The sequence below is a fragment of the Lissotriton helveticus genome, chromosome 3_2 (genome assembly GCF_964261635.1).
Source record: "Lissotriton helveticus chromosome 3_2, aLisHel1.1, whole genome shotgun sequence".
In the NCBI taxonomy this organism is placed as follows: domain Eukaryota; kingdom Metazoa; phylum Chordata; class Amphibia; order Caudata; family Salamandridae; genus Lissotriton; species Lissotriton helveticus.
In genome coordinates, this window is record NC_136062.1 from 355,364,441 (window position 1) to 355,391,212 (window position 26,772).

At 49.0% G+C, this 26,772-nt stretch overlaps 1 protein-coding gene across 1 annotated transcript in view; it reads right to left on the reverse strand.

The window, feature by feature from the left end:
- Positions 1 to 26,772, reverse strand: part of PRMT3 (protein arginine methyltransferase 3) — a 919,521-nt gene that overhangs the window by 725,312 nt on the left and 167,437 nt on the right. The window contains exon 8 of the mRNA XM_078684663.1: positions 5,989 to 6,054. Coding sequence (XP_078540789.1) covers positions 5,989 to 6,054 — 66 coding nt within the window. The remainder of the gene's footprint in view (positions 1 to 5,988; positions 6,055 to 26,772) is intronic.

The following is a 26,772-nucleotide window of genomic DNA, read 5'->3' on the forward strand; positions in this document are numbered from 1 at the left end:
GACATGCCCAGACCTGTGATCTACCGCTGTGAGTGGCCATGGACATGCCCAATCCTGTGATCTACCGCCGTGAGTGGGCATGCCCAGACCTGTGATCTACCGTAGTGAGTTGCCATGGACATGCCCAGACCTGTGATCTACCGCCGTGAGTGGCCATGGGCATGCCCAGACCTGTGATCTACCGTAGTGAGTTGCCATGGACATGCCCAGACCTGTGATCTACCGCCGTGAGTGGCCATGGGCATGCCCAGACCTGTGATCTACCGCCGTGAGTGGCTATGGACATGCCCAGACCTGTCATCTACCGTCGTGAGGTGCCATGGGCATGCCCAGACCTGTCATCTACCGTCGTGAGGTGCCATTGGCATGCCCAGACCTGTGATCTACCGCCGTGAGTGGTCATGGGCATGCCCAGACCTGTGATCTACCGCCGTCAGTGGCCATGGGCATGCCCAGACCTGTCATCTACCGCCGTGAGTGGCCATGGGCATGCCCAGACCTGTCATCTACCGCCGTGAGTGGCCATGGGCATGCCCAGACCTGTGATCTACCGTAGTGAGTTGCCATGGGCATGCCCAGACCTGTGATCTACCACTGTGAGTGGTCATGGACATGCCCAGACCTGTGATCTACCACTGTGAGGTGCCATGGGCATGCCCAGACCTATGATCTACCGTCGTGAGGTGCCATGGACATGCCCAGACCTATGATCTACCGCCGTGAGTTGCCATGGGCATGCCCAGACCTATGATCTACCGCCTTCAGTGGCCATGGGCATGCCCAGACCTGTGATCTACCGCCGTGAGTGGCCATGGGCATGCCCAGACCTGTGATCTACCGCCGTGAGTGGTCATGGGCATGCCCAGACCTGTGATCTACCGCCGTGAGGTGCCATGGGCATGCCCAGACCTGTGATCTACCGCCGTGAGTGGCCATGGGCATGCCCAGACCTGTCAGCTACCGTAGTGAGTGGCCATGGGCATGCCCAGACCTGTGATATACCGCCGTGAGTGGTCATGGGCATGCCCAGACCTGTGATCTACCGCCGTGAGTGGCCATGGGCATGCCCAGACCTGTGATCTACCACCGTGAGTGGCCATGGACATGCCCAATCCTGTGATCTACCGCCGTGAGTGGCCATGGGCATGCCCAGACCTGTGATCTACCGCCGTGAGTGGCCATGGGCATGCCCAGACCTGTGATCTACCACCGTGAGTGGCCATGGACATGCCCAATCCTGTGATCTACCGCCGTGAGTGGCCATGGGCATGCCCAGACCTGTGATCTACCACCGTGAGTGGCCATGGGCATGCCCAGACCTGTGATCTACCGCCGTGAGTGGTCATGGGCATGCCCAGACCTGTCATCTACCGTCGTGAGGTGCCATGGGCATGCCCAGACCTGTGATCTACCGCCGTGAGTGGTCATGGGCATGCCCAGACCTGTGATCTACCGTAGTGAGTTGCCATGGACATGCCCAGACCTGTGATCTACCGCCGTGAGTGGCCATGGGCATGCCCAGACCTGTGATCTACCGTAGTGAGTTGCCATGGACATGCCCAGACTTGTGATCTACCGCCGTGAGTGGCCATGGGCATGCCCAGACCTGTGATCTACCGCCATGAGTGGCCATGGGCATGCCCAGACCTGTGATCTACCGTTGTGAGTTGCCATGGACATGCCCAGACCTGTGATCTACCGTCTTGAGTGGCCTTTGGCATGCCCGGACCTATGATCTACCACCGTGAGTGGCCTTTGGCATGCCCAGACCTGTGATCTACCGCCGTGAGTGGCCATGGGCATGCCCAGACCTGTGATCTACCGTCGTGAGTGGCCATGGGCATGCCCAGACCTGTGATCTACCGTCGTGAGTGGCCTTGGGCATGCCCAGACCTGTGATCTACCGTCGTGAGTGGCCATGGGCATGCCCAGACCTGTGATCTACCGTCGTGAGTGGCCATTGGCATGCCCAGACCTGAGATCTACCGTCGTGAGTGGCCATGGGCATGCCCATACCTGTGATCTACCGCCGTGAGTGGCCATGTGCATGCCCAGACCTGTGATCTACCGCCGTGAGTGGCCATGGGCATGCCCATACCTGTGATCTACTGCTGTGAGTGGCCATGGACATGCCCAGACCTGTGATCTACCACCGTGAGTGGCCTTTGGCATGCCCAGACCTGTGATCTACCGCCGTGAGTGGCCATGGGCATGCCCAGACCTGTGATCTACCGCCGTGAGTGGTCATGGGCATGCCCAGACCTGTGATCTACCGCCGTGAGTGGCCATGGGCATGCCCAGACCTGTCATCTACCGTCGTGAGGTGCCATGGGCATGCCCAGACCTGTCATCTACCGTCGTGAGGTGCCATTGGCATGCCCAGACCTGTGATCTACCGCCGTGAGTGGTCATGGGCATGCCCAGACCTGTGATCTACCGCCGTGAGTTGCCATGGGCATGCCCAGACCTGTCATCTACCGCTGTGAGTGGCCATGGGCATGCCCAGACCTGTCATCTACCGTCGTGAGGTGCCATGGGCATGCCCAGACCTGTGATCTACCGTAGTGAGTTGCCATGGGCATGCCCAGACCTGTGATCTACCGCCGTGAGTGGCCATGGGCATGCCCAGACCTGTGATCTACCACCATGAGTGGCCATGGACATGCCCAATCCTGTGATCTACCGCCGTGAGTGGCCATGGGCATGCCCAGACCTGTGATCTACCGTAGTGAGTTGCCATGGACATGCCCAGACCTGTGATCTACCGCCGTGAGTGGCCATGGGCATGCCCAGACCTGTGATCTACCGTAGTGAGTTGCCATGGACATGCCCAGACCTGTGATCTACCGCTGTGAGTGGCCATGGACATGCCCAATCCTGTGATCTACCGCCGTGAGTGGGCATGCCCAGACCTGTGATCTACCGTAGTGAGTTGCCATGGACATGCCCAGACCTGTGATCTACCGCCGTGAGTGGCCATGGGCATGCCCAGACCTGTGATCTACCGTAGTGAGTTGCCATGGACATGCCCAGACCTGTGATCTACCGCCGTGAGTGGCCATGGGCATGCCCAGACCTGTGATCTACCGCCGTGAGTGGCTATGGACATGCCCAGACCTGTCATCTACCGTCGTGAGGTGCCATGGGCATGCCCAGACCTGTCATCTACCGTCGTGAGGTGCCATTGGCATGCCCAGACCTGTGATCTACCGCCGTGAGTGGTCATGGGCATGCCCAGACCTGTGATCTACCGCCGTCAGTGGCCATGGGCATGCCCAGACCTGTCATCTACCGCCGTGAGTGGCCATGGGCATGCCCAGACCTGTCATCTACCGCCGTGAGTGGCCATGGGCATGCCCAGACCTGTGATCTACCGTAATGAGTTGCCATGGGCATGCCCAGACCTGTGATCTACCACTGTGAGTGGTCATGGACATGCCCAGACCTGTGATCTACCACTGTGAGGTGCCATGGGCATGCCCAGACCTATGATCTACCGTCGTGAGGTGCCATGGACATGCCCAGACCTATGATCTACCGCCGTGAGTTGCCATGGGCATGCCCAGACCTATGATCTACCGCCTTCAGTGGCCATGGGCATGCCCAGACCTGTGATCTACCGCCGTGAGTGGCCATGGGCATGCCCAGACCTGTGATCTACCGCCGTGAGTGGTCATGGGCATGCCCAGACCTGTGATCTACCGCCGTGAGTGGCCATGGGCATGCCCAGACCTGTGATCTACCGCCGTGAGTGGCCATGGGCATGCCCAGACCTGTGATCTACCGTAGTGAGTTGCCATGGGCATGCCCAGACCTGTGATCTACCACTGTGAGTGGTCATGGGCATGCCCAGACCTGTGATCTACCACTGTGAGGTGCCATGGGCATGCCCAGACCTATGATCTACCGTCGTGAGGTGCCATGGACATGCCCAGACCTGTGATCTACCGCCGTGAGGTGCCATGGGCATGCCCAGACCTGTGATCTACCGCCGTGAGTGGCCATGGGCATGCCCAGACCTGTCAGCTACCGTAGTGAGTGGCCATGGGCATGCCCAGACCTGTGATCTACCGCCGTGAGTGGTCATGGGCATGCCCAGACCTGTGATCTACCGCCGTGAGTGGCCATGGGCATGCCCAGACCTGTGATCTACCACCGTGAGTGGCCATGGACATGCCCAATCCTGTGATCTACCGCCGTGAGTGGCCATGGGCATGCCCAGACCTGTGATCTACCGTAGTGAGTTGCCATGGACATGCCCAGACCTGTGATCTACCGCCGTGAGTGGCCATGGGCATGCCCAGACCTGTGATCTACCGTAGTGAGTTGCCATGGACATGCCCAGACCTGTGATCTACCGCCGTGAGTGGCCATGGGCATGCCCAGACCTGTGATCTACCGCCGTGAGTGGCCATGGGCATGCCCAGACCTGTGATCTACCGTAGTGAGTTGCCATGGACATGCCCAGACCTGTGATCTACCGTCTTGAGTGGCCTTTGGCATGCCCGGACCTATGATCTACCACCGTGAGTGGCCTTTGGCATGCCCAGACCTGTGATCTACCGTCTTGAGTGGCCTTTGGCATGCCCGGACCTATGATCTACCACCGTGAGTGGCCTTTGGCATGCCCAGACCAGTGATCTACCGCCGTGAGTGGCCTTGGGCATGCCCAGACCTGAGATCTACCGCCGTGAGTGGCCTTGGGCATGCCCAGACCTGTGATCTACCGCCGTGAGTGGCCTTGGGCATGCCCAGACCTGTGATCTACCGCTGTGAGTGGCCTTGGGCATGCCCAGACCTGTGATCTACCGCCGTGAGTGGCCTTTGGCATGCCCAGACCTGTGATCTACCGTCGTGAGTGGCCATGGGCATGCCCAGACCTGTGATCTACCGTCGTGAGTGGCCATGGGCATGCCCAGACCTGAGATCTACCGTCGTGATTGGCCATGAGCATGCCCAGACCTGTGATCTACCGCCGTGAGTGGCCATGGTGCCCAGACCTGGGTCCTGTGCTCACTGTGCCACTGGACCCAAGCTGCACCCTACTGACAAGCCCCAATTGGGGAGAAAACGGCCCTGGTTTGCTGTTGTTACACCTCACAGAGCACCTGGTCTGGAAGTCCAGGCTGGACTGTTCCCACTGGAGCAGCGTCAAGATTGATGTGCAAATGGCAGAGCCTCAACTGAGGTGGCACGGTGGGCAGAGGAACCATGGTTGGAATGCCACCCCGAGTGATTGCCGGTGGTTAGACTCCTCCAAAAACTTTCCGTGTGTTTGAACGAGTAAACTATGACATGCTGAAGGTATTTATGTTTTCAGTAAAAAGAACAGCTTTGCTCATCTGAAGTTGTAAAGATACATTTGAAACGTACGCACAAAGCACCGCTTCGAACCAGCCCTCGCTCGGGACAGTAGTGTTGCCATCACCGCGGCCACTAGGTGGCGCCACACCAACAGTGACTGGGCAGGTGGAGGGTGGAACGGTGCCGCCAGACTCCTCAGAAACATTTTAGGCATGGACACTTTTTAAAAGAAATGGAGCTGTGTCCGGGGATGCACGCTGCATCTAATAAAGGATGCTTAGCGTTGGCATTCACGTGAAGGGTTGTAAATCAAATCTCGCAGATATAAGTGTGATTTAATGAAAAAAACAATCTCGGACATGAGTGGTTCGACGTGGCCGTGTCATGATAATTAATGAACAGCGCGCGGGGCGTGACAATGACCCGCATCAGCATTCCTCTTATCAGCATCCCGCACCCTCCAGACGCGGCGCTCTCTGGGTAAAGACGCGGAGCGTATGCAAATTAAAGGCCGTCGGAGGCCCGTGAGGCCAGCTAGCGCCATGATGCGCGAGAGGAGGCGCTATGCTGTGCCACGAGGCTGCCCTGTCCTTAAAGATAGGGAGCTAGCCGCCTAATGCCTCCTAAGCCCCTCCCCCTCACCCCCCCCCCCGACAACCCCCCCCCCACGGCTGCCCACAATACCTTGTCCTTGAAGATGTGCTGGTTTTGGTAAATGAAGTCCCGGTAGCTTTCTGTTCGTACAGTGTCCTGGATAAAGAAACACAAAGAAATATTTGTTCATGTATAGACATTTAATAAAACATGTTGAAATAAAAAAAAAATATATATATACATCTTTACAGGAGAAGAGGACCTTAAACTTAAGAGAATCCATTTTCAGTATTGCATCAACAAACTTCACACTCTGGCCAACCATGATTTTAAGACCGTGATATTCGACTGATATAGCCAACCTTTACTGTTATTTTTGCCTGTTTTGTTTCAAATGACGCATTGTAATATTCCGACATAAAAATAATAAAAGATACATTTTAAAGCTGCATATAAACGCAAACAAATCTGTCTCAATGTGAATGCAGTGTCTTTAAAAAATAATAATGTATGTTGCTACATAAACAATTAAAACTAAAAAGAAAATTTGGGGTTTATCGTGTCTTTATAACACGTTTCGAGTTCAACACACGAGCCAGAACCAAACGAGAGAATCCCACAGGATATCTTTCTATGAAGAGATCTTTAAACACCCCTGTTCTTGTCAAAGCCACTCACTGTAAATATTGCAGAATTTCATATTTTATTTTTCGAACCTCCCCTGAAGGGCATCGCTGCAGTTTGTTCCTTGCATGTCTGTCAAATTGGCCATTTTGTTTTTTTTGTTGCCAGTGAGCTGGAAAAGAGGCCAATCCTGCACTTCCAGCAGTCTGGCTTTCCATATGGGCCTCCAGAATAGAGGGCCGAGCCACACCAGGCTGTGCTATTCTTTTACGAAAAGTGCAATGCGAGTATTAGAATAACCACTGAAGAAAAATAATGTATACTGGCGCACAAGTTAGTTGGTTCTAAGCAGAATAATCCAAGTACACTGGGTTTTAGAACAGAATGTACAACCTTTGGTGACGTAGCTACGGAGCTGCAAGCCCACGTGCCAGAAAGAAGAGACATTAGCAGGGCTATAGGTCGGACTTCTATGCACTTAAACAGACATATAATAACGCGGTTTGCACGCGGCGCATGCATTAATGCTGCACTGCACAGTAAAGCAGGTCCTACTGGATTTGAGGATGCGAGGAAAAAGTGTCAACAAAGGTTTGCTTTTCGTACAGAATGTATATAAGAGGGAAACAATTAAGTGTGATAACGTGGTGCACTTTTCAAATGGAAAATAGTCCCTTGTGTATTCCAACGGAAACACTTCGTCCGAGGTGGAAGGATACACCAAAACAGCCAACAGCAGCCAGTGAGACGGCCGGACCAAAGCCCCGCGCTGCCACGTATTTAAGTACTGATTGAAATACATCGCTCACAGTTGAGCTGTCAGTCAAGTCCGGCATGAACATGAGATCCCTTCCCACGGCTGGATTGTAAACGAGACGGATATAACTGGGTTGCACGTTGCAGTGGGGCCCGCAGCGCTGTGGGCCCCGGTGCTTTGCACTCATGACAGCTGCACCATCAGTGGCGTAGCAAAGGGGGAGGGGTGCACTTGTTTTGTGGGCGGCGGTCTCCACCTGCTCTTACCTACAGTCTCGAGGGCGGCGATCGCCTCCCTCCTCCCCGCCTCTAGTCCTACCCATAGACTTGTATATTGCGGCCGTCTCGCTAGGAAATGATCTACTGGAATTAAGCGGCAAGGGACTCGGGAGGACCAAATTACGTGACGGGGTTACTAAATTGTGCAGCAAGAAAACGCAAAGTATGCGGCATAAAGCAACAGATTTTGTGATAGCAGTTCGTTGTTTTGACCACGTTAACATTGTAAGGACTAAGGTTTCACCTAACTAGCAAGAGTTTAACAAATAAGTACAGCAATGTGCAATAAAAATGAACAGTCGATCTTGCGTAATGCCTTCCGCGGCACAGCAGCGCCTTTTTAGTAACTTTTTATCTGTTTGAGCTAGAAATTTTTGGTGCTAAAATCTGCAAATGATACGGAAGATGATGGATTATCTGGCAAATACATAAGTATGCGGAAACGCTGCAGCATAGCATAATTCCAGTGGTCGGACTATACGGTTCCAGCAAGTGGCATCTCCCCCCCCCCCATCCTGCACTCCGACATCTCTCTCAGCATCACAGAGCCAAACCCATCCTGCTGGGCCCGCTGTGCCAGCCCAGATTCTCTCTTCTTTGTGTTCTCCCTGGCGCACTGTACTCTACACCTGTTACTCTCCAGCACTGTGCTGCATGATAGCCAGGTCTGTGCTGCAACATATCACCTGTCCACATCTTCCGGAGAACAAAACGGGATGCTAAGCTCACGCAGAGAGGCACTGCTGGTCTTAAAAGGTTTTTATTCAGGGGAAAAATCCGGAAAACCTACGTTTTGAGTGAAAATGTTTATCAGGGATTTTTTTCTTTTACAAAATAAGACAATACATCCACAAAAACGTTGTTTGGCGATTTGTGTTCACAGGCACAGTTTTGTAAAGTCGGCCAACTTAAAGAGCTTTGTCAACTGAGAAAAACGCTACAGGGTACATTTAAACTTCACACAGCCTTGATGAAAAATGTCCAGAAGGCAGTCCTGCGACATCTGCAGGTTCACAGATTCCAGATTGGACACTGGCTGACCAGAACTGCAGTTTCAAGGTCTCCAGATTGGACACTGGCTGGCCACAACTGCAGGTTCAATGTCTCAAGATTGGACACTGGCTGGCTACATCTGCAGGTTCACAGATTTCAGAATGGACACTGGCTGACCACAACTGCAGTCTCACGGTCTCCTGATTGGACACTGGCTGGCCACAAGGTCTCCAGATTGGACACTGGCTGACCACAAGGTCTCCAGATTGGACACTGGCTGGCCACAAGGTCTCCAGATTGGACACTGGATGACCACAAGGTCTCCAGATTGGACACTGGCTGGCCACACCTGCAGTTACAAGGTCTCCAGATTGGACACTGGCTGACCACAAGGTCTCCAGATTGGACACTGGCTGGCCACACCTGCAGTTACAAAGTCTCCAGATTGAACACTGGCTGGCCACAGCTGTAGTTTCAAGATCTCCAGATTGGACACTGGCTGACCACAAGGTCTCCAGATTGGACACTGGCTGGCCACACCTGCAGTTACAAGGTCTCCAGATTGGACACTGGCTGACCACAAGGTCTCCAGATTGGACACTGGCTGGCCACACCTGCAGTTACAAAGTCTCCAGATTGGACACTGGCTGGCCACACCTGCAGTTATAAAGTCTCCAGATTGGACACTGGCTGGCCACAGCTGTAGTTTCAAGATCTCCAGATTGGACACTGGCTGCCCACATCTGCAGGTTCAATGTCTCAAGGGTGAAAAAAAAATACTCCCCAGCACACGACGAGTATAAGTAAAGTTTCCCAGTTTAGGCAAAGTACATAGCTAGCAACGCATATCAAATAAAGGCGATTCGTTTTTCCTTCTTCTTGGATGTTTATTAGCGTGGATCTTCAAACAGCTCCCAACAGCCAACACGTGTTTCGTCGCACATAGGGAGGTTATCCCACGACTTCCTCAAGGCTATAACTCCTCAGTATAAAACCTTTTATTTGCGGTGATACTTACAACCCACAAAGGGTTTCTGTCCTAGCGGCGTAACAATCAAAGCTCCTATCAGTATCCCAAGTCTCGTCAGTATGGCTCGTATTCAAAAGGCTCAGTTTCTGTTTCTCAGTATCTTTATCCAACGATGCCACTCATGTCAAACCGAGTATGGTAACACGACGAAAACTAACTTTCGATTGTCTAAATACAGGCTGCAGTTTCAAGGTCTCCAGATTGGGCATTGGCTGGCCACAACTGCAGGTTAGAGGTCTCTAGATTGGACACTGGCGGGCGACAGCTGCAGTTCCAAGGTCTCCAGATTGGACACTGGCTGGCCACAGCTGTAGTTTCAAGGTCTCCAGATTGGACACTGGCTGGCCACAGCTGCAGTTTCAAGGTCTCCAGATTGGAAACTGGCTGGCCACATCTGCAGGTTCAACGTTTCCAGATTGGACACTGGTTGGTCACATCGCAAGGTTCAAGGTCTCCAGGCGGGACACTGGCTGGCCACATCTGCAGGTTCAATGTATCCAGATTGGACACTGGCTGGCCACAGCTGCAGGTTCAAGGTCTCAAGGTTGGACACATCTGCAGGTTCAATGTCTCAAGTAAGGACACTGGCTAGCTACATCTGCAGGTTCAAAGATTCCAACTTGGACATTGGCTGGCCACACTTGCAGTGTCAAGGTTTCCAGATTGGACACTGGGTGGCCACAACTGCAGCTTCAAGGTCTCCAGATTGGACACTGGCTGGCCACAACTGCAGCTTCAAGGTCACTAGATTGGACAATGGCTAGCTACATCTGCAGGTTCAAGAATCACGGACTAGAAACAGTGGCCGGTTGCAGCACGAGGGATGAGGTGGAGGCCAGATTTATGGCAGCACTTGTTTAGCCAAGAGGGCATCGGTAAAGACAAACATGCCCAATCCACTTGAGCAGCTGGCATTTTTTTGCTTTGTCCCATGAAGCTTTCCCCATCTTTTTCATTTTTTCTAATAGCTTACGAGGTCACAAATATCACCCCCCCCCCCACCCACCACCTGCCCCACATATCGCAGCCTGGTGGCTCAGTATCACCCCTTGAGTGATCCCTGAGGGAGGAGACGTCACTTCGTCTACCCTAGCCTCATTAGCAGTATTCGTGAATGCTGTGCACTGTTTGGCCAGTGGGCTTGGCCGCATCACTACTGTTATCACACCTGCACCGTTGTCCACTACCCCACCTCAGAGTACCACTCTCTTTATGAAACCACTGGCTCACTGTATTGTGTAGGATTGTGCTTTGCATACTTTTCATTTGATCTGATTGCGTTTAAACTCTAAATGTATTAAATGTCTACGAGTCTACGAGTTATTATTACAGTACATGAGTGATTATTGCAAGTGTTGCGTACGTACCTACCTTGGATGGACAGTCATGCTTTATTGCTGTGAGTGGTCTTGTATTGAACCTAGACTCATCCACATATCCCCGTTTGCCTCAGCTTTGAAGTGCCCGCTCACACCACCAAGCGTCAAAGATGCTCAAGTGACCCCCACTTTCTTTGCGGCGTATTTTGAGAACTGAGGGAGGGGTCCTAAACCTTTACAGATTTATAGAGCTCAGTGGCTTGTGTATGCAACCACTACTGGTAACCAAGCAAGACAGCAGGTAATCCATTGAATTTTTGGTAAGAAACCCACTCTTGCTAACGCCCTGCATATAGTACAATGGACACCGGAGGGAATAAGACGGATTTATGCTGAAACAGAGCAAGGAAATACCTAAAACCCCTAAAATGCCTCATGCTGTGATAGCCATGTACAGGCCTTTGTTGTCTTTGGGGTGAGATCCAAACACTACCTACGCTGGAAACCGGCAGAGTACCACACCCCAGCATCTCTCGAAGATGAAGTTGCAGCTGGAGCCAGCCGGGGTATAAAGTGAACAACATCCACCCTCATAAGTCCTCAGGGGACTGCCATCTCTTGCAGGCACTCCCGCAAAATAGGAATGACTCTGGTGTGATGTGCAGCAAGCCAACTGCGTTCTATGTAATATTGGTATTTTTTATGCAGCATTTCACATTTTTAGCAACTTAATGATTTACCATTTACTGCCCTAGAAAGTATGGCCTGCAGGTCACAGCAGATGTCAGTGTCGGGGGTATAACTCACAGAGACCCTTCTAAACTATCGCACTTTCCCCATAGAAGCAGAGTGGGGGAAACAGCTGGATGCATCAGGCCTTGAGGGATCTAGGTGGCATAACCAGTTTAACTAGTTACCTATTCCACATAAGAGAATGTAGAACACTTTTAAAAAAAATGTTTAATCTGCAAGACTGGATGTTTTTGAAACAACTGCCTGCCTTTGGTCGAACGACCGCATTACAAACACATTAAAATAAAGAAACGACGCAGCCTCTTTCGAAGAGCAAAAGGGTTTCCACTCCCAGTAAGAATCTCCATAAACACATTAGGCTTTCTAAACCATGGAGAACATGCGCACTTGAAACGCCTAAAGGTCTAAAAAATTTTACGAGGCGCTCTGCTCAGTCACTACAGGCTCTGAACGAGAAGGCGGGTGGTGATTATTGGCGCCCCGTGAACTAACAAATAACCTTCACGTTTTCAGCATTAGTCAGTTCAGTGGGAGGTGTTGGGGGGTTGGTGGACTGAAAGGCGTGCGCCACTGCAGCAAAAAGCCATCACGCGACGTTTCCTCGTCCAGAGAAAGCAAGGTGTGATTTGTGGTCACACGGCCAGTCACCCGAGCCGAAGGGGTCAGTGCAATGAAGAATGCGCAGTGCAAGCTGCCCGCGAGCACACCTGCACTAAATCACCTACAGAACAGAAGAGAAAGGAGGCTGAGGCCATGGGAAGGAGATATGGAAGAAGGAATACAATGGCCAACCTTTCAACCAACCATCCTACACGACTTTTGAAGAAAAGGCAGGCCAGAAATCCTCAACAAGCATTTGCAATGCAATAGCTCGCATTACGAACGTTTGAGCTATTAGTATTGTAAATGGCACATTTTGTATTTATGTGTTGTTTTTGAAAATAGCTAAATTAATACCTTAGTCATTTACAATGCCAATAGTTTTAACTTTCGCAAATGTGACACCTATAGCATTTGTAATGCAATATGTGTTGTGATTACGTGACTTAGATGCATTGATATTACAAATAACACCTTTTCATTCTTTTAAATAATTAATACTTAAATAAAAGTTATTGTAATTTACAATAAAGTAAAGTCACAATCACCCGTATGGGTCTCTAGGCGCTGGGGGCCGTCGGGAAGATTAAGCGAGCTATTGCCCAGAGTCACATGGTGCTGGGCTAACCTGCCGCCGGAGCCGGGGATCGAACCGTGGTCCCCAGATTCCAGCGTCAGTCGCCCTGGCCGCGGCGCCACACCTCTCCAATGGCAATAGCTTAAACTATTGTAAATAACTTTTTTGCCGAAGATTATGTTCAGTGTATTTTATTGTGACGAAAATCCAAGAACAGAAGTGAAATATTAACATCTTTTTGTGACATTTGTAATAAAGCTTGAAACATTGAGAGAAAATATTTGAACCAGTTGTTGTTGAATGGTTGCTCAGACTGATGCTGTGGTGGCGCTGAGTGATGTTGTGGTGGCGACGAGTGATGCAGTGGCGTTCAGTGATGCTGTGGTAGCGCACAGTGATGCTGTGGTAGCGCATAGTGATGCTGTGGTGCCCCGAGTGAGGCTGTGGTACCCCTGAGTGATGCTGTGGTGCCCCCGAGTGATGCTGTGGTGTTAATGTTAATGTTAATGTTAATCAGCATTTATTGAGCGCTCGTGCGCCCGGAGGCTTCATGGCGCTATAGAAAGGAGCAATGCGCGACAGTCAATTAGTGGAAATGAAGCAGCTCAGTAATGTGCCTGAGAAAAGAGCCAGGTCTTCAAGGAGTGTCTGAAGCTGAGGATGTTGTCGCTCAGTTTTAGAGGGAGGGGAAGAGAGTTCCAGTAGGCCGCTGCGAGGTGGTCAAAGCAGCTGCCTCCGAGACGCTTCCTCTTGAATGGAGGCACAATCAGGAGAGATTTGTGGATGGACCGGAGATCACGGGAAGGGCTATATCTTTTAAATAAGTCTCTAATAAACAGGGGACCAGTGTCATGCAGAGACTTAAAGATAATGCACCCAGCTTTGAAGGCCACACGTTGCTCAACCGGCAGCCAGTGTAGCTGTTTGAGGCCAAGCCTGACTGACTGCCTCCTAGGAATGTTCAAAAGGAGTCTGGCCGCCTGGTTCTGAACCAGCTGGAGGCGTTTAAGCTCTCCCATCTGGAGCCCAAGGTAAAGACTGTTGGAAAAGTCCAGCCTGGACAAAACCAGGGAGATGACGATCTGTGTGAGGGCTGCTGTGGAGAAGAAACGAGCTATTTTTTTTATTTTCTTCAACTGAAAAAAACTGGAGGACACAACTGCTCCAACCTGTTTTTTTAAAGAGAGGTCCTCGCTGATGAAGATACCTAAGCTCTTAACCGAAGATGATTTGGATGGGGGAGCGCCCATGCTGGAGGGCCAGAAGCTGGGGTTCCAACTAAGTGTACTCTGTCCAGGCAAGACCAGTTCGGTCTTGCCAGGGTTGAGTTTCAGATGATTGCAGCTCATCCAACTCAAAATGTGGGACATGGTGTTTTGAAATTCAACCACAGAGTCCTTGGTGTTTAAAGGAAAGATGAGCTGCAAATCATCAGCGTAGTTGAAGATGGTTGCCTTTGCATTCCTGAGGGAGAACAGAAGGGGGCGAAGGTACAAATTAAAAAGCAGGGGAGATAACGAGGAGCCTTGAGGTACTCCGCAGGTGGTGGGTATAGCCGGAGCCGTAAAGGAGCCCAGTCTGACCGATTGTGTTCGGCCAGTGATGAATGAGCGGATCCAGCTCAACGCAGGGCCCCTGAGGCCTGCCTGCTCGACACGGTCGACCAAGATGGTGTGGTCGACCGTGTCGAACGCAGCAGAGAGGTCCAATAGCACCAGAGCCTGATGGATCCCCACATCCGCGTTCCGCCTCAGAGTATTCTGCACCGAAAGAATGACCGCCTCGGTAGAGTGGCAAGGACGGAAGCCAGCCTGATTAGGTGCAAGATACTCTGATTTCTCCAGGAATGTGGAAATGCTGTCACAGACGTGAGACTCCAGAAGCTTGGCGCAGTATGGCAGCAACGATATCGGTCTGTAATTGAGCGGATCAAGTGGGTTGGCACCTGCCTTTTTTATAAGGGGAATGAGAAGGGCTTTTTTGAAGTTGTTTGGGACTTTACCCTGTATAAGTGATCCATTCAACATGGAGAGTAAGCACCCGGGGAGGCTGGTGCCCACTTCTTTCAAAATGTGAGGGGGGCAAATGTCATCAGGGGAACCGGATTTGACCTTAGTGAGGAGTTTGCATAGATTGGCATTTTCAATAGGGGGATAAGAATCCAGGGTAACCACATTGTGACAAGTGTCTGCAACGAAAAAAGAAGGCTGAGTAGGAAGGATACTTTGTTTAATGGTGCAGATTTTATCGAAAAAGAAGGAGTTTAGTGAATTGCAGAGCTCCTGTGTGGGGACCATCGGGAGGGAAGTTCTGTCACTGGTGCTAAGGTTTTCCACAATATTAAACAATGGTGATGCGATAGAGTGAGTGCAATACATAGATAGATGGAGAGCGATATAGGGAGTGCGATAAATAGATAGAGGGAGGGTGATAGAGGGAGGGCGATAGAGTGAGGGAGGGCGGTAGAGTGAGGGAGGGTGATAGATAGATAGAGTGTGGGTGATACATAGATAGATAGGACGATACATAGATAGATAGATAAATAGATAGAGTGAGGGCGATAGATAGACAGATAGAGGGAGGGCGATAGATAGATAGATAGATAGATAGATAGATAGATAGATAGAGTGAGGGCGATAGATAGATAGATAGACAGATAGATCAATAGATAGAGTGAGGGCGATAGATAGATAGAGTGAGGGCAATAGATAGAGTGAGGGCAATAGATAGATAAGAGTGAGGGCAATAGATAGATAAGAGTGAGGGCGATAGATAGATAGATAGGAGTGGGGGCGATAAGATAGAGTGCGGGCGATAGAGTGAGGGCGATAGATAGAGTGAGGGCGATAGATAGAGTGAGGGCGATAGATAAGAGTGAGGGCGATAGATAAGAGTGAGGGCAATAGATAGATAGAGTGAGGGCAATAGATAGATAGAGTGAGGGCAATAGATAGAGTGAGGGCAGTAGATAGAGTGAGGGCGATAGATAGTGGGCGATAGATAGATAGACAGAGGGTAGACGATAGATAGATAGATAGATAGCGATAGATAGAAAGATAGACAGATAGATAGAGTGAGGGTGATCGATAGTAGAGAGGGGGGTGTAGAGAGAGAGGGGTGTAGAGAGAGGGGTGTAGAGAGGGGGGTGTAGAGAGAAGGGAGTAGAGAGAGGGGTGTAGAGAGAGGGGGCTAGAGAGAGAGGGGCTAGAGAGAGAGGGGCTAGAGAGAGGGGGCTAGAGAGAGAGAGGGGTGTAGAGAGGGGTGTAGAGAGAGATGGGTGTGTAGAGAGGGGTGTGTAGAGAGGTGGGTGTAGAGGGGGTGTAGAGAGGGGGTGTAGAGAGGGGGGTGTTGAGAGAGGGGTGTAGAGAGAGGGGTGTAGAGAGAGGGGGTGTGGAGAGAGGGGGGTAGAGAGAGGGGTGTAGAGAGAGGGGTGTAGAGAGACAGGAGTGTAGAGAAAGAGGGGTGTAGAGAGAGAGGGGTGTATAGATAGAGTGAGGGCGATAGATAGATAGAGTGAGGGCAATAGATAGAGTGAGGGCCTAGATAGATAAGAGTGAGGGCAATAGATAGATAAGAGTGAGGGCGATAGATAGATAGATAGATAGATAGATAGATAGATAGATAGATAGATAGATAGATAGATAGATAGATAGATAGATAGATAGATAGATAGATAGATAGGAGTGGGGGCGATAAGATAGAGTGCGGGCGATAGATAGAGTGAGGGCGATAGATAGAGTGAGGGCGATAGATAGAGTGAGGGCGATAGATAGAGTGAGGGCGATAGATAAGAGTGAGGGCAATAGATAGATAGAGTGAGGGCAATAGATAGATAGAGTGAGGGCAATAGATAGATAGAGTGAGGGCAATAGATAGAGTGAGGGCGATAGATAGTGGGCGATAGATAGATAGACAGAGGGTAGGCGATAGATAGATATATAGATAGCTATAGATAGAAAGATAGACAGATAGATAGAGTGAGGGTGATCGATAGTAGAGAGGGGGGTGTAGAGAGAGAGGGGTGTAGAGAGAGGGGTGTAGAGAGGGGGGTGTAGAGAGAAGGGAGTAGAGAGAGGGGTGTAGAGAGAGGGGGCTAGAGAGAGAGGGGCTAGAGAGAGGGGGCTAGAGAGAGGGGTGTAGAGGGAGAGGGGTGTAGCGAGAGGGGTGTAGAGAGAGAGGGGTGTAGAGAGAGAGGGGTGTAGAGAGAGGGGTGTAGAGAGAGAGGTGTAGAGAGTGAGGGGTGTAGAGAGAGAGAGGGGTGTAGAGAGGGGTGTAGAGAGAGAGGGGTGTAAAGAGAGGGGTGTAGAGAGAGGGGTGTAGAGAGAGGGGGTGTAGAGAGGGGGGTGTAGAGAGGGGGGTGTAGAGAGGGGGGTGTAGAGAGGGGGGTGTAGAGAGGCGGGGTGTAGAGAGGCGGGGTGTAGAGAGGCGGGGTGTAGAGAGGCGGGATGTAGAGACGGGTGTAGAGAGGGGGTGTAGAGCGGGGGTGTAGAGAGGGGGGTGTGGAGAGGGGGGTGTAGAGAGAGAGGGGTATAGAGTGAGGGGTATAGAGTGAGGGGTGTGGAGAGAGGGGGTGTAGAGAGAGATGGGTGTGTAGAGAGAGATGGGTGTGTAGAGAGGGGTGTGTAGAGAGGTGGGTGTAGAGAGGGGGTGTAGAGAGGGGGTGTAGAGAGGGGGGTGTAGAGAGAGGGGTGTAGAGAGAGGGGTGTACAGAGAGGGGTGTAGAGAGAGGGGGTGTGGAGAGAGGGGGTGTGGAGAGAGGGGTGGAGAGAGGGGTGTAGAGAGAGGGGTGTAGAGAGAGAGGAGTGTAGAGAAAGAGGGGTGTAGAGAGAGAGGGGTGTAGAGAGAGAGGGGTGTAGAGAGAGAGGGGTGTAGAGAGAGGGGTGTAGAGAGAGGGGTGTAGAGAGAGGGGTGTAGAGAGAGGGGGTGTAGAGAGAGGGGAGTAGAGAGAGGAGTGTAGAGAGAGTTAAGGAGGTCCTTTATCTAAGATGACTTTTTCATAACACTTCCTTAATTCACCAAGAAAACGCGAGAATATATCTTCACATTACCATAAATTGAAAACGTCTTAAAGTATGTGCTTGCAACAAAGTGTAAACCGATCAGTGGCCTGTTCGCTCACAGTACAGATTTTACGTTTATTCTCCTTGCCTGCAACCAGAGGATGTCTTTTATAAGAAGGTGTTTTATAAAGCCTTGCAGTGATCTGCTGGACAACAAGCTCTGGCATTGGGCGGAGGGGGGCGGGGGAGCGGATTCCGGATCAAAAGCAGCTAGGGTGTTGTGTGTAAACAACTAGCTCTCGGCATTGTGCGGAAGGGGCGGGGGAGCGGTTTCATTTGAAGTGTGAGTGTGGAGAGAGGCTCACAGGCTGCCAAATGGCGTTTGATGTGCACAAGCCTGGCTCACATGAACTGTACCTAATCTGCAGTTTGGGCAGACTTTTGAAAGCCTTACTATAATCTCGCCAAACAAGCAGTGCTGTAGACGAGACCTAAAAATGGAAGTGCGGTGACTAACCTAGTTAGGCAGTCTGCAAGTGACATCATGGCGCAGCATCACAAGTAATTAACATCACAGGAAGTTGCATCACAACCCATGACTTCACAGGAAGTGACCTCACAAGTTTAGCAGGTCTATTCATAAGTACATCTGAGCACATTACGATATTTTAAAAAAGAGATATTGCGCTGGGGTTGTGACACAATGGAAAATGTGGACCTAAATCTATATTTTTTTTAAAGCTCTGCCACTTAAAAAATGGTAACAAGGAGAAACGTGGCAATAAATCTGTTCTGCTTAATTATTTTCAAAGTCTGCTCTTTAACCCGTTTGTTGCTTTGAACGTTCTGCGCCAGTGCTGAACGTTCGAATAAACGGGTGCGGCCGCGTCGGCCAACGGACGTGCGCAGCACTGGCAAGGTAGTGCTCGCGACGACCATTGGCCGACGGCAGCACTAAAGGGATTCACATAACTTATTGTAGTCAAGGCACCTGCTGCTGCAGTGTTCATTGTGTGCTCAGTAAATCTCAGGGGACAATAACAATGGTACAATAACTCAGGATGGTAACGCATTCCCAGGAGAGATCTGGGGTTTGTCTAGTCCCAGTTATGAATCAAAGTAGCATAGAGGGTCAATGTGTCTCCTGCAAAGCACATCATCTAACAAGCATATCACAGCTCTTTATTTTATTTGGCTCGGTAAGTGGGTACTGCTTTAACCACAGCGATCCTTTAGTAACTTCATAAATTGTAATTCTTCTAATATAGCACAGAGAGTGATTAAGGGCGTGGCTCCTACACCTTGAAACCCTTACTGTCTAACGTAACACATCTTGTAAATTGATTTACCCTTTTCTATGATTTCTTGTCAATGTATAATGTGTATGTGTGAACTAAAGAGTACTGACACCCTGCATTTGGATGAGTAGTGCTATAAAAGAAATAAAACAAAATAGTGATAAATGTAATTATTTGTGTAAACACTGCACCAGACCAACACATCTGACATTCTTTTTTTTTTTTTTGTCCTCATATATGCCACCAGATGTTATATGCTCTAGAAGGGTCTCTCTGTCGCCTTCTATACTGACATTCCTGAAACCGCCCCGGGGTCAATATATGGCTAACAGATCTCCCAGAGGTGGGTTGTTTCCTTATCCAACTCCCCTGCCTTATGATGGAGTGCCTCAGACTAGGGGAGGACAGGACCAACACAAACCTCTGGCATAATCATCGGACCGTTTACTTATTCGACCAGGCCTCCAGTTTTGACCATACATTCTCAGAGCTTTCAGCTCGACCAACCATGTCCATCTTGCAGACTTCCATAATACTTTTTAAGCAATCTGCAAATCTGGGAGGGGCCACTGACTTCCACTCTTTACATATCTCCCTCCTGGCTATAACTACCACATAGAAAACAAACTGTGAGAAAAAGTTGTTGATATTATACTCACAGGGTAGACCGAAAAATACTAGCCTAGGGGTACAGGAAATAGTTGTAGATAAGACCTCACCCAAGAAGCCAACTATCGCCCTCCAGTACTCCTGAATCTCGGGGCATTCCAAAAATATGTGCATGTCATCTGCTGCTGTAAGTTTACAACGGGGGCAGTGGTAGTTCTCCTGCGTTATCTTATGCAATTTAGCCGGGGTCCAATACACCCGATAGGCTGTATACAAATGGTTCCGCCTCAAATTAGCTGGTTTGATTAATCTCTGAGATAAAGAGAAAGAATCTTACCAAATTTTACTGAACTCTTCAGGGTATTCAGCTATGGTGTTACCCCAGAGGCTTATCAGTTCAAGATCTAGATTATCTTTTGCCTCTGTAAGCGATTTATACCAAAATGATACTTCTCGATTCCAGCCCCCCCCCCCCATACGAATTGCATCAAGAATTCCAGTATCTTTTTCCCGCTGTAATGTCTGGCTTGACCACCATGCAGATAGTTGATCAAATTTAAATCTTGTCAGTGACCCGTTTGTAAGTAACATCAGGGAGTTCCAATCCATAAGGCCTGAGTCCACCCATAAGTCCCCCCATTTCTGTACTCCAGCTGTTCTCAGGGGCAGAGAAAGCTGGTCCTGCCGACATGCGGGTGTGCCCGGGGAATCCCAAATTGGAGTATATGTGTGGTAATAAGGAATTCCCAATGCCTTCCGTATAAACCCCCAATTCCTGAGTGCAGTCTGCAAGATCTTAAGACGAACTTTCTTAAAAAATTTCTGGTCGCCAAACTTAAATAAAAAGAACTCTTGGCCATTTGGTAAATCATATAATAAAGCCTGGAATAAACGGCCCTGTGAAGATGAATCTAATATGTTAGCGAGTAGCCTGAAGCTTTTAAAGTGAAAGGCATGGCAATAAAGTAATAAGTCTGGTAAGGCCAGACCCCCAATTTTTAGACCCCTCCTTAATTTTTTCCAGGCTATCCTGGGAGATTTACAGGCCCAGATAAAAGAGCCGATCTTGCCCTGAAGGTACGTGATTTCTTTCAACGGGAAAGATAGAGGGATGGAATTGTATAGAAAGGTCAGCTTAGGGAGTATAGACATTTTAATGAGGTTAACTCGTCCATATATATTTAATGGTAGACTATCCCATCTTGTTAATGTTTTAATGATGTCTTTTACAACAGTCTGCCAGCTGGTTTTCGGGATGTTCTTTAATTCTTGAGTTAAATAAATTCCTAGATATCGCATTTTTTGTTTTACCCCCTGTATAGGAGTATTAGTATTCCACCCCATTATCTCCGTCTTCTCCCTGTTGATCTGGTAACCTGACAGCCTTCCAAATTCCTCGGCTAAGTTAAATAGCCTGGGTATAGCATCTATGTGATTAGAAGTGTATAAAAGAAGGTCGCCTGCGTATAGAGCAGTTTTTAGCTCCATGTTTACCATTCTAAAGAGTTGAATTACATTATCTTCTCTAATACCACAAACAAAAGGCTCCATTGAAATGTCAAACAAAAGGGGAGACAGGGGGCAGCCCTGCCGGGTTCCTCTGGATATATTAAACCAATCAGATAGAGCCCCATTAACCAGTACTTTTGCTGATGGGTTTTGATACAATGATTTGGTACCCTCTATAGAAACTGGGGGGAACCCAAACGCTACCATTGTGGCCCAAAGATATTTCAATTGACCTGATCGAAAGCCTTGGCCACGTCTATCGCGACCAAGGCTAACGGGAGGCCTTTTTCTTCAGCGTAATCTATGGCTCCTATCACTTGAAAGGTTAATTCATTCAGTTGTCTCCCCGGGATAAATCCCTTTGATCAGAATGAATTATAGATTTTATTATCTTAGCAAGTCTAGTAGCTAATATCCCGGAGTATAACTTCATATCTGAATTCAGAAGGGAAATTGGCCTGTAGGATTCTATTTTCTTAAGGTCTTTATTGGGTTTTGCGATAAGCGTTATTGTAGCTTCAGCCCATGTAGGGGGAATATTGTGACGCTGGGATAGTAAGCAGTTGAAAAGTGTAGTAAGGACGGGCAGCAGTTGTTCTGTATAGTCTAAATAGACCTCAACCGGAAGCCCGTCTGAACCTGCGGCTTTACCCCGCTTCATTTTCTTTAATTGATTTAATACTTCTCCCTCCGTGATCTCACTTTCTAAATACCTCCTATCTAGGTCAGAAATTTGAGGTAAATTTCTCTGGGACAGCCAAGTCTCTATCTCTTCTGGCTTTGGGTTTTTGTCCTCAGAATAGAGACTTTGCATAAACCTCCTGGCTTCTTCTCTGATACCTCCATCTTCCACAATTGAGACCCCCGTCTCTCTCTGAATTAAAACTTTAATGTTGTTCCTATTTCTTTCCTCTCTAGATTTCCATGCTAAGAGGGCCCCACATTTTTCTCCATATTCAAAGTTCTTTAATTTACTGGTCTCCAATTTTTCTTTTATGATTTTCTCGTCGCTGATTTTGAGTTGAAGTTGTAGATCTGAAAGCTCCTTCTCTAATACTGGGATCCTCTCGGGGTTTGAAGAGATGGCTCTTTGTAGCTCAGAGTCTTTTCTAGTTATGGCCTCTAGATCTTCCCGCCTTTTATTTTTTATAGCCTTTCTTTTATACGCCATTAGAGAGCTCAAAACCCCTCTCAAAAAGGCCTTATAAGTTTCCCAAACGACCTGAGGGGTAGAGGAGCCTGTATTAATTGCAAAGAATTCGATAGTTTTTTCTCTTACTTCTCTTTTTACCTGATCACTTAGTAGCAATGTCCTATCCAATGTCCATCTAGTATTTAAGGGACTCAAGCTTAATAGGAGAACCAGTTCCAAAACTGCGTGGTCTGATATCCCGACGGGTATAAATGAAAAGGAACTAGTATCTGTGAGAAGTTGTTGATCGACTAAGAAGTGGTCTATCCTTGAATAGTGTTTATACTTTTTGCTGTAGAATGTAAACCCCCTGGTAGAACCGTATTTAGTCCTCCATACGTCTAACAAGTTGAAGTCTTTCATCATACAGCCTAAGGCAGAAAGTGATTTAGTGGGAGCGTGATACTTGGCTTTGGAGGTTCTGTCTAGTATCTGATCAAAGACCAAGTTACAATCACCCCCCAAGATCACTGGGGCCGTAGTCCCTAATAAAGCTGCCGCTAACTTAAGTAGCGGACCAGGGTTATCATCATTAGGGCCATAATATACTGCATATGTATAAGGAATGTTATAAATGGATATGGCTGCCACCAACCATCTTCCTGTCTGGTCCGGTTCGTATTTTTTCAGACATATCCCGCTATTTGCCCGAATTATTATCGAAACTCCCCTGGTTGTTCCCATTTGCCTAGAGCATACAATTTCCAGCACCCACCTCAATTTCCCAAAAAGTGTGCTACACACATTAGCCTCTAGATGAGTTTCCTGAAGCATTATAAGATGCGCTTCTGAATTCCTTAAAAACTCACAAACCCGGGACTGCTTCCTTTTTTCCCCCCAGTCCATTCACGTTCCATGAGAGGGTTTTTAAATTATGTAACTTACTCATGACCCAGCTATTGTTTCCCGCCCATCTAGAACCTTATATAGATGAACTTTTTCCATATATGAGGATTTTTTATCTTCCCCCCCCTAGACCCTCCACCCAGTGCTCCGAACCCCCCTCCCCCCAGAGAAACCCCCCCAACATACCAGACGATGACACCGCCTTTGGGACTCCAGGAGAAATGCCTCTGGCTGAGTTCAAACTTTAACTGATCTTTAACAGCGAATAATTTGCCATGACTTACTGTCTCACCTCTTTTTCCCCTTTGATTGCACCCTTTATTCCTATAAACAATACAATATAATGCACTATGCTTTGAATCAACTTCTGTGTGATACGCTCACCTTATTTCCCCCCTTTTTTTTTTTATTCATTTTTTTTTTTTTTATAACACCCGGCTCAAATATAGACAGCTCTGCCTTCTCTTTCTTCACTTAATTTTCTTGGTTTTCTCTCATCCGGGCTAAAAGACTATCGTCCTCTTCGGGCTGTGAAAAACTGTATGTCTTGTTTTTCCACATAATTCTCAATAGAGTGGGGAACCTCATCTGCACATGGGTTCCTAGCGATCTCAACTCTGGCATTCTAGTGCCTAGCTCCCATTGTCGCTGTGCTGTTCTGGCTCCTAAATCTGATCTGATAAGGTAGGGGTTTGCCCGATAGTGAAGATCTGACTTTGATAGACACCTTCCCAAAATCAGCTCCTTGACACTGTAGGTCTGGAAGTTTACCGTATCTTCCTAGGCGCTTTCCTGCCTGCGTGCCTCTTGAAAGGGTCTCTGTGTACACTTTGTATTTCCGCCTCCAGGTCTATATCGGGGCGGTCCTTTAAGACCCCTTCCCTAAGGAGCCGGCAAACAAAACCCTTGATGTCCTCCAATTCCTCGCCCTCTGGTATCTTTAAGATTCTCAAATTGTTTCTTCGGGCCTGAGTTTCCAATCTCTCCACATCAATAGCCAGTGATTTATTTTGTGCTCTCAAAATATCAATGTCCTTTGAGTTTCCTCGTATAGATTTACTTAAGGCTACAACTTCCGTTTCCAGCTTCCCAGTACGACAGATAACATCATCTAACTTGGACTCCAGCAAGTCAAACCTGTCGTGTATCGCCTTTTGATTGCCTTCTGATATCTCAAATTTAGACATCAAGTCACCCCTTAAAGACTGAAAAAGATGTCCCAACCTGTCACCATCCGGCTCACTCAGTTCTTCCGATCTCCGTCTTAATCTCGGAATAGCAAGCTCTGGATTCTTGTCTTTGTAGTAACCCTGAATTGCGTTTCCTTCTTGAGTGACTGTCAGGCTATTTGATGGAAGCTCAGCTGTTACTAAGGGTGTCTTAGGTCTAGTATCTTGTGGACCTGACACTTTATCATTGGCCTGAATACTGTGAGGAGAGAAGGGAGGAAGAGGAGGAAGAGAAGTGGAGGAGAGGGGAGAGGGTGGAGAAGGTATATTGGAGCTTGTTTGTTGTGGATGCTTTAATTGGACCTGCTGAGGCTCCAAATCATGTCTATGATTCAGGGCCCCTGTAGCCCCTTCCTTTTTGCCTCTTACCCGTACATTTGGCTGATCTGACTGGCCAGCATCCTCCGAATTAAGTAGGCTCTCGAGGGGGCCAAAGCGATAACATTAAAACAGCCCCTGGAGTTTATTTTGACACATCTGACATTCTTACGGTGCATGCATATCTCTTATATACAGGGACTGAATAAAGTCAAAAGCATGCCTCTCTAAGTACCCGTGAAGTAATAACAAACTGTTTGCCTTTATTTCCTCTATTGCATTTGCGTCTAGATGTGAGGCTCCAGATAGCTCTCAGCAGGGATACTGTATCAAATAGCACTTTAACTTAGGCCATTGTTTTGGGCCCTGATCTAATTTAATTTAAAATAACAAAGCCCACTCTTTGCCTGCATATTGTCGCTCAGAAAGGAAAGCAGACAATGTGCTGCTGAAAGTGTCTCGGTGTCAGAAAATGACACTGGGACAAGTTCAGCATAATTCAGTGGAGCCAACTTCTTGGCAGGATAGACTGCGTCCACCCTGTAAAAATAGTGGTTGGACGCTGTCTACCAGCATGTACCCCCAGCTTGTACCTGAGGAACAAACAACTTTTCCGCAAGTCCTGGGGGCATAGTGCGGTTTGTTTGATGGTTATATTGAGTTGTTGGTCTTACAGCGAAGGTCAAATTATTTTTTATGAATGATTAGTAATCGCTTTTCTAATTTCTAAAAGCAGTAATGAACAAGTTACCAAGGCTCTCTCGACTTGGAAGAGGCGACAAGTATTGCAGTGGCCAGGGGACAGATTCCGGTCGCAGAGCCAGCTGAGCTCCCGGGCTGGGGGCTGACCAGGGAAGATGATTGGCCGCAGTAGGCGTGACCCCGGAAGCAGTAATGTGCTTCCAGGGGTGCACAGGACCGGACCATGCACGTTAAAAGCAGCCGCAGTGAGCAGGTTTCTTTGTACCTCTTCGCTGCGTCACAAGAAGGCAACAAGCACCGGCTCACCCCCACACCCCAGGAAGCCGGCATTTCTTGCCTTGCCCCGCGGAAGACGCACAGTCTGGGAGCTTTTCGCCTGACCCGGGAGACTGTTTTATCATCTCTTGGTGGCGGCTCTGGAGTGCCAGAGGGCAGTGAAGGTAAAGAGGGCAGGGGCGCACAAGAGGTGGAGCGTGGCCCATTTAGGGCGCTGAGCCGAGGGAAAAAGAGTTTGAAAGGCCTCAATCAATCAATCTATCATAGCATATATAAAGCGCACTACATACCAGTGAGGGTCCGAAGGCGCTGAGGGGGGGCTGCTACTGTTCGAAAAGCCAGGTCTTGAGAAGTCTCCTGAAGGTTAGGAGGTCTTCTATCGGTTTTAGGTGGCTAATTGTAATGAGAGTCAACTTGTGTGGGATAGTGGTTAAGTTCTAGACTCTCACTCTGAACGTTAAGGGTTGGGTACTTTAACTGATTTATCTGTGTAACAGCGCAGTGAGTGTCGAGCACTAAGTTTAGATGTTGACCCATGCTTACAAAGCCCTACACAATGAAGGGCCTGCATACATTAATAAACGAATGACCTTCCACCAACCGACCAGACACCTGTGATTTGCTTTCACTCTTCCTCGCAGACAGCCCCCGGATACTCCAAGCCAACAGCGGAGGACGCTCCTTCTCTCACCTGACAGTCAAAGCCTGGAACGACCTTCCCTCGCACCTCAGGACCTCCACTTTATTAAGCAAATTCAGGAAAAGCCTAAAAACCTGGCTGTTCAAGTGAAAAGAGCACCGCAAAGCAACAAGCAACTGCAGCGCTTGGAGACCCTCACGGGTGATTTGCAGCGCTTTACAAATATTGAATGAATGAGTTTACAGATGGCTCAGAGAGCTTGACTAATCTAGTAGTGGCTGGTGCATGTGTGTGGTGATATTTTCCCCTACTGAGAAGGGTGTG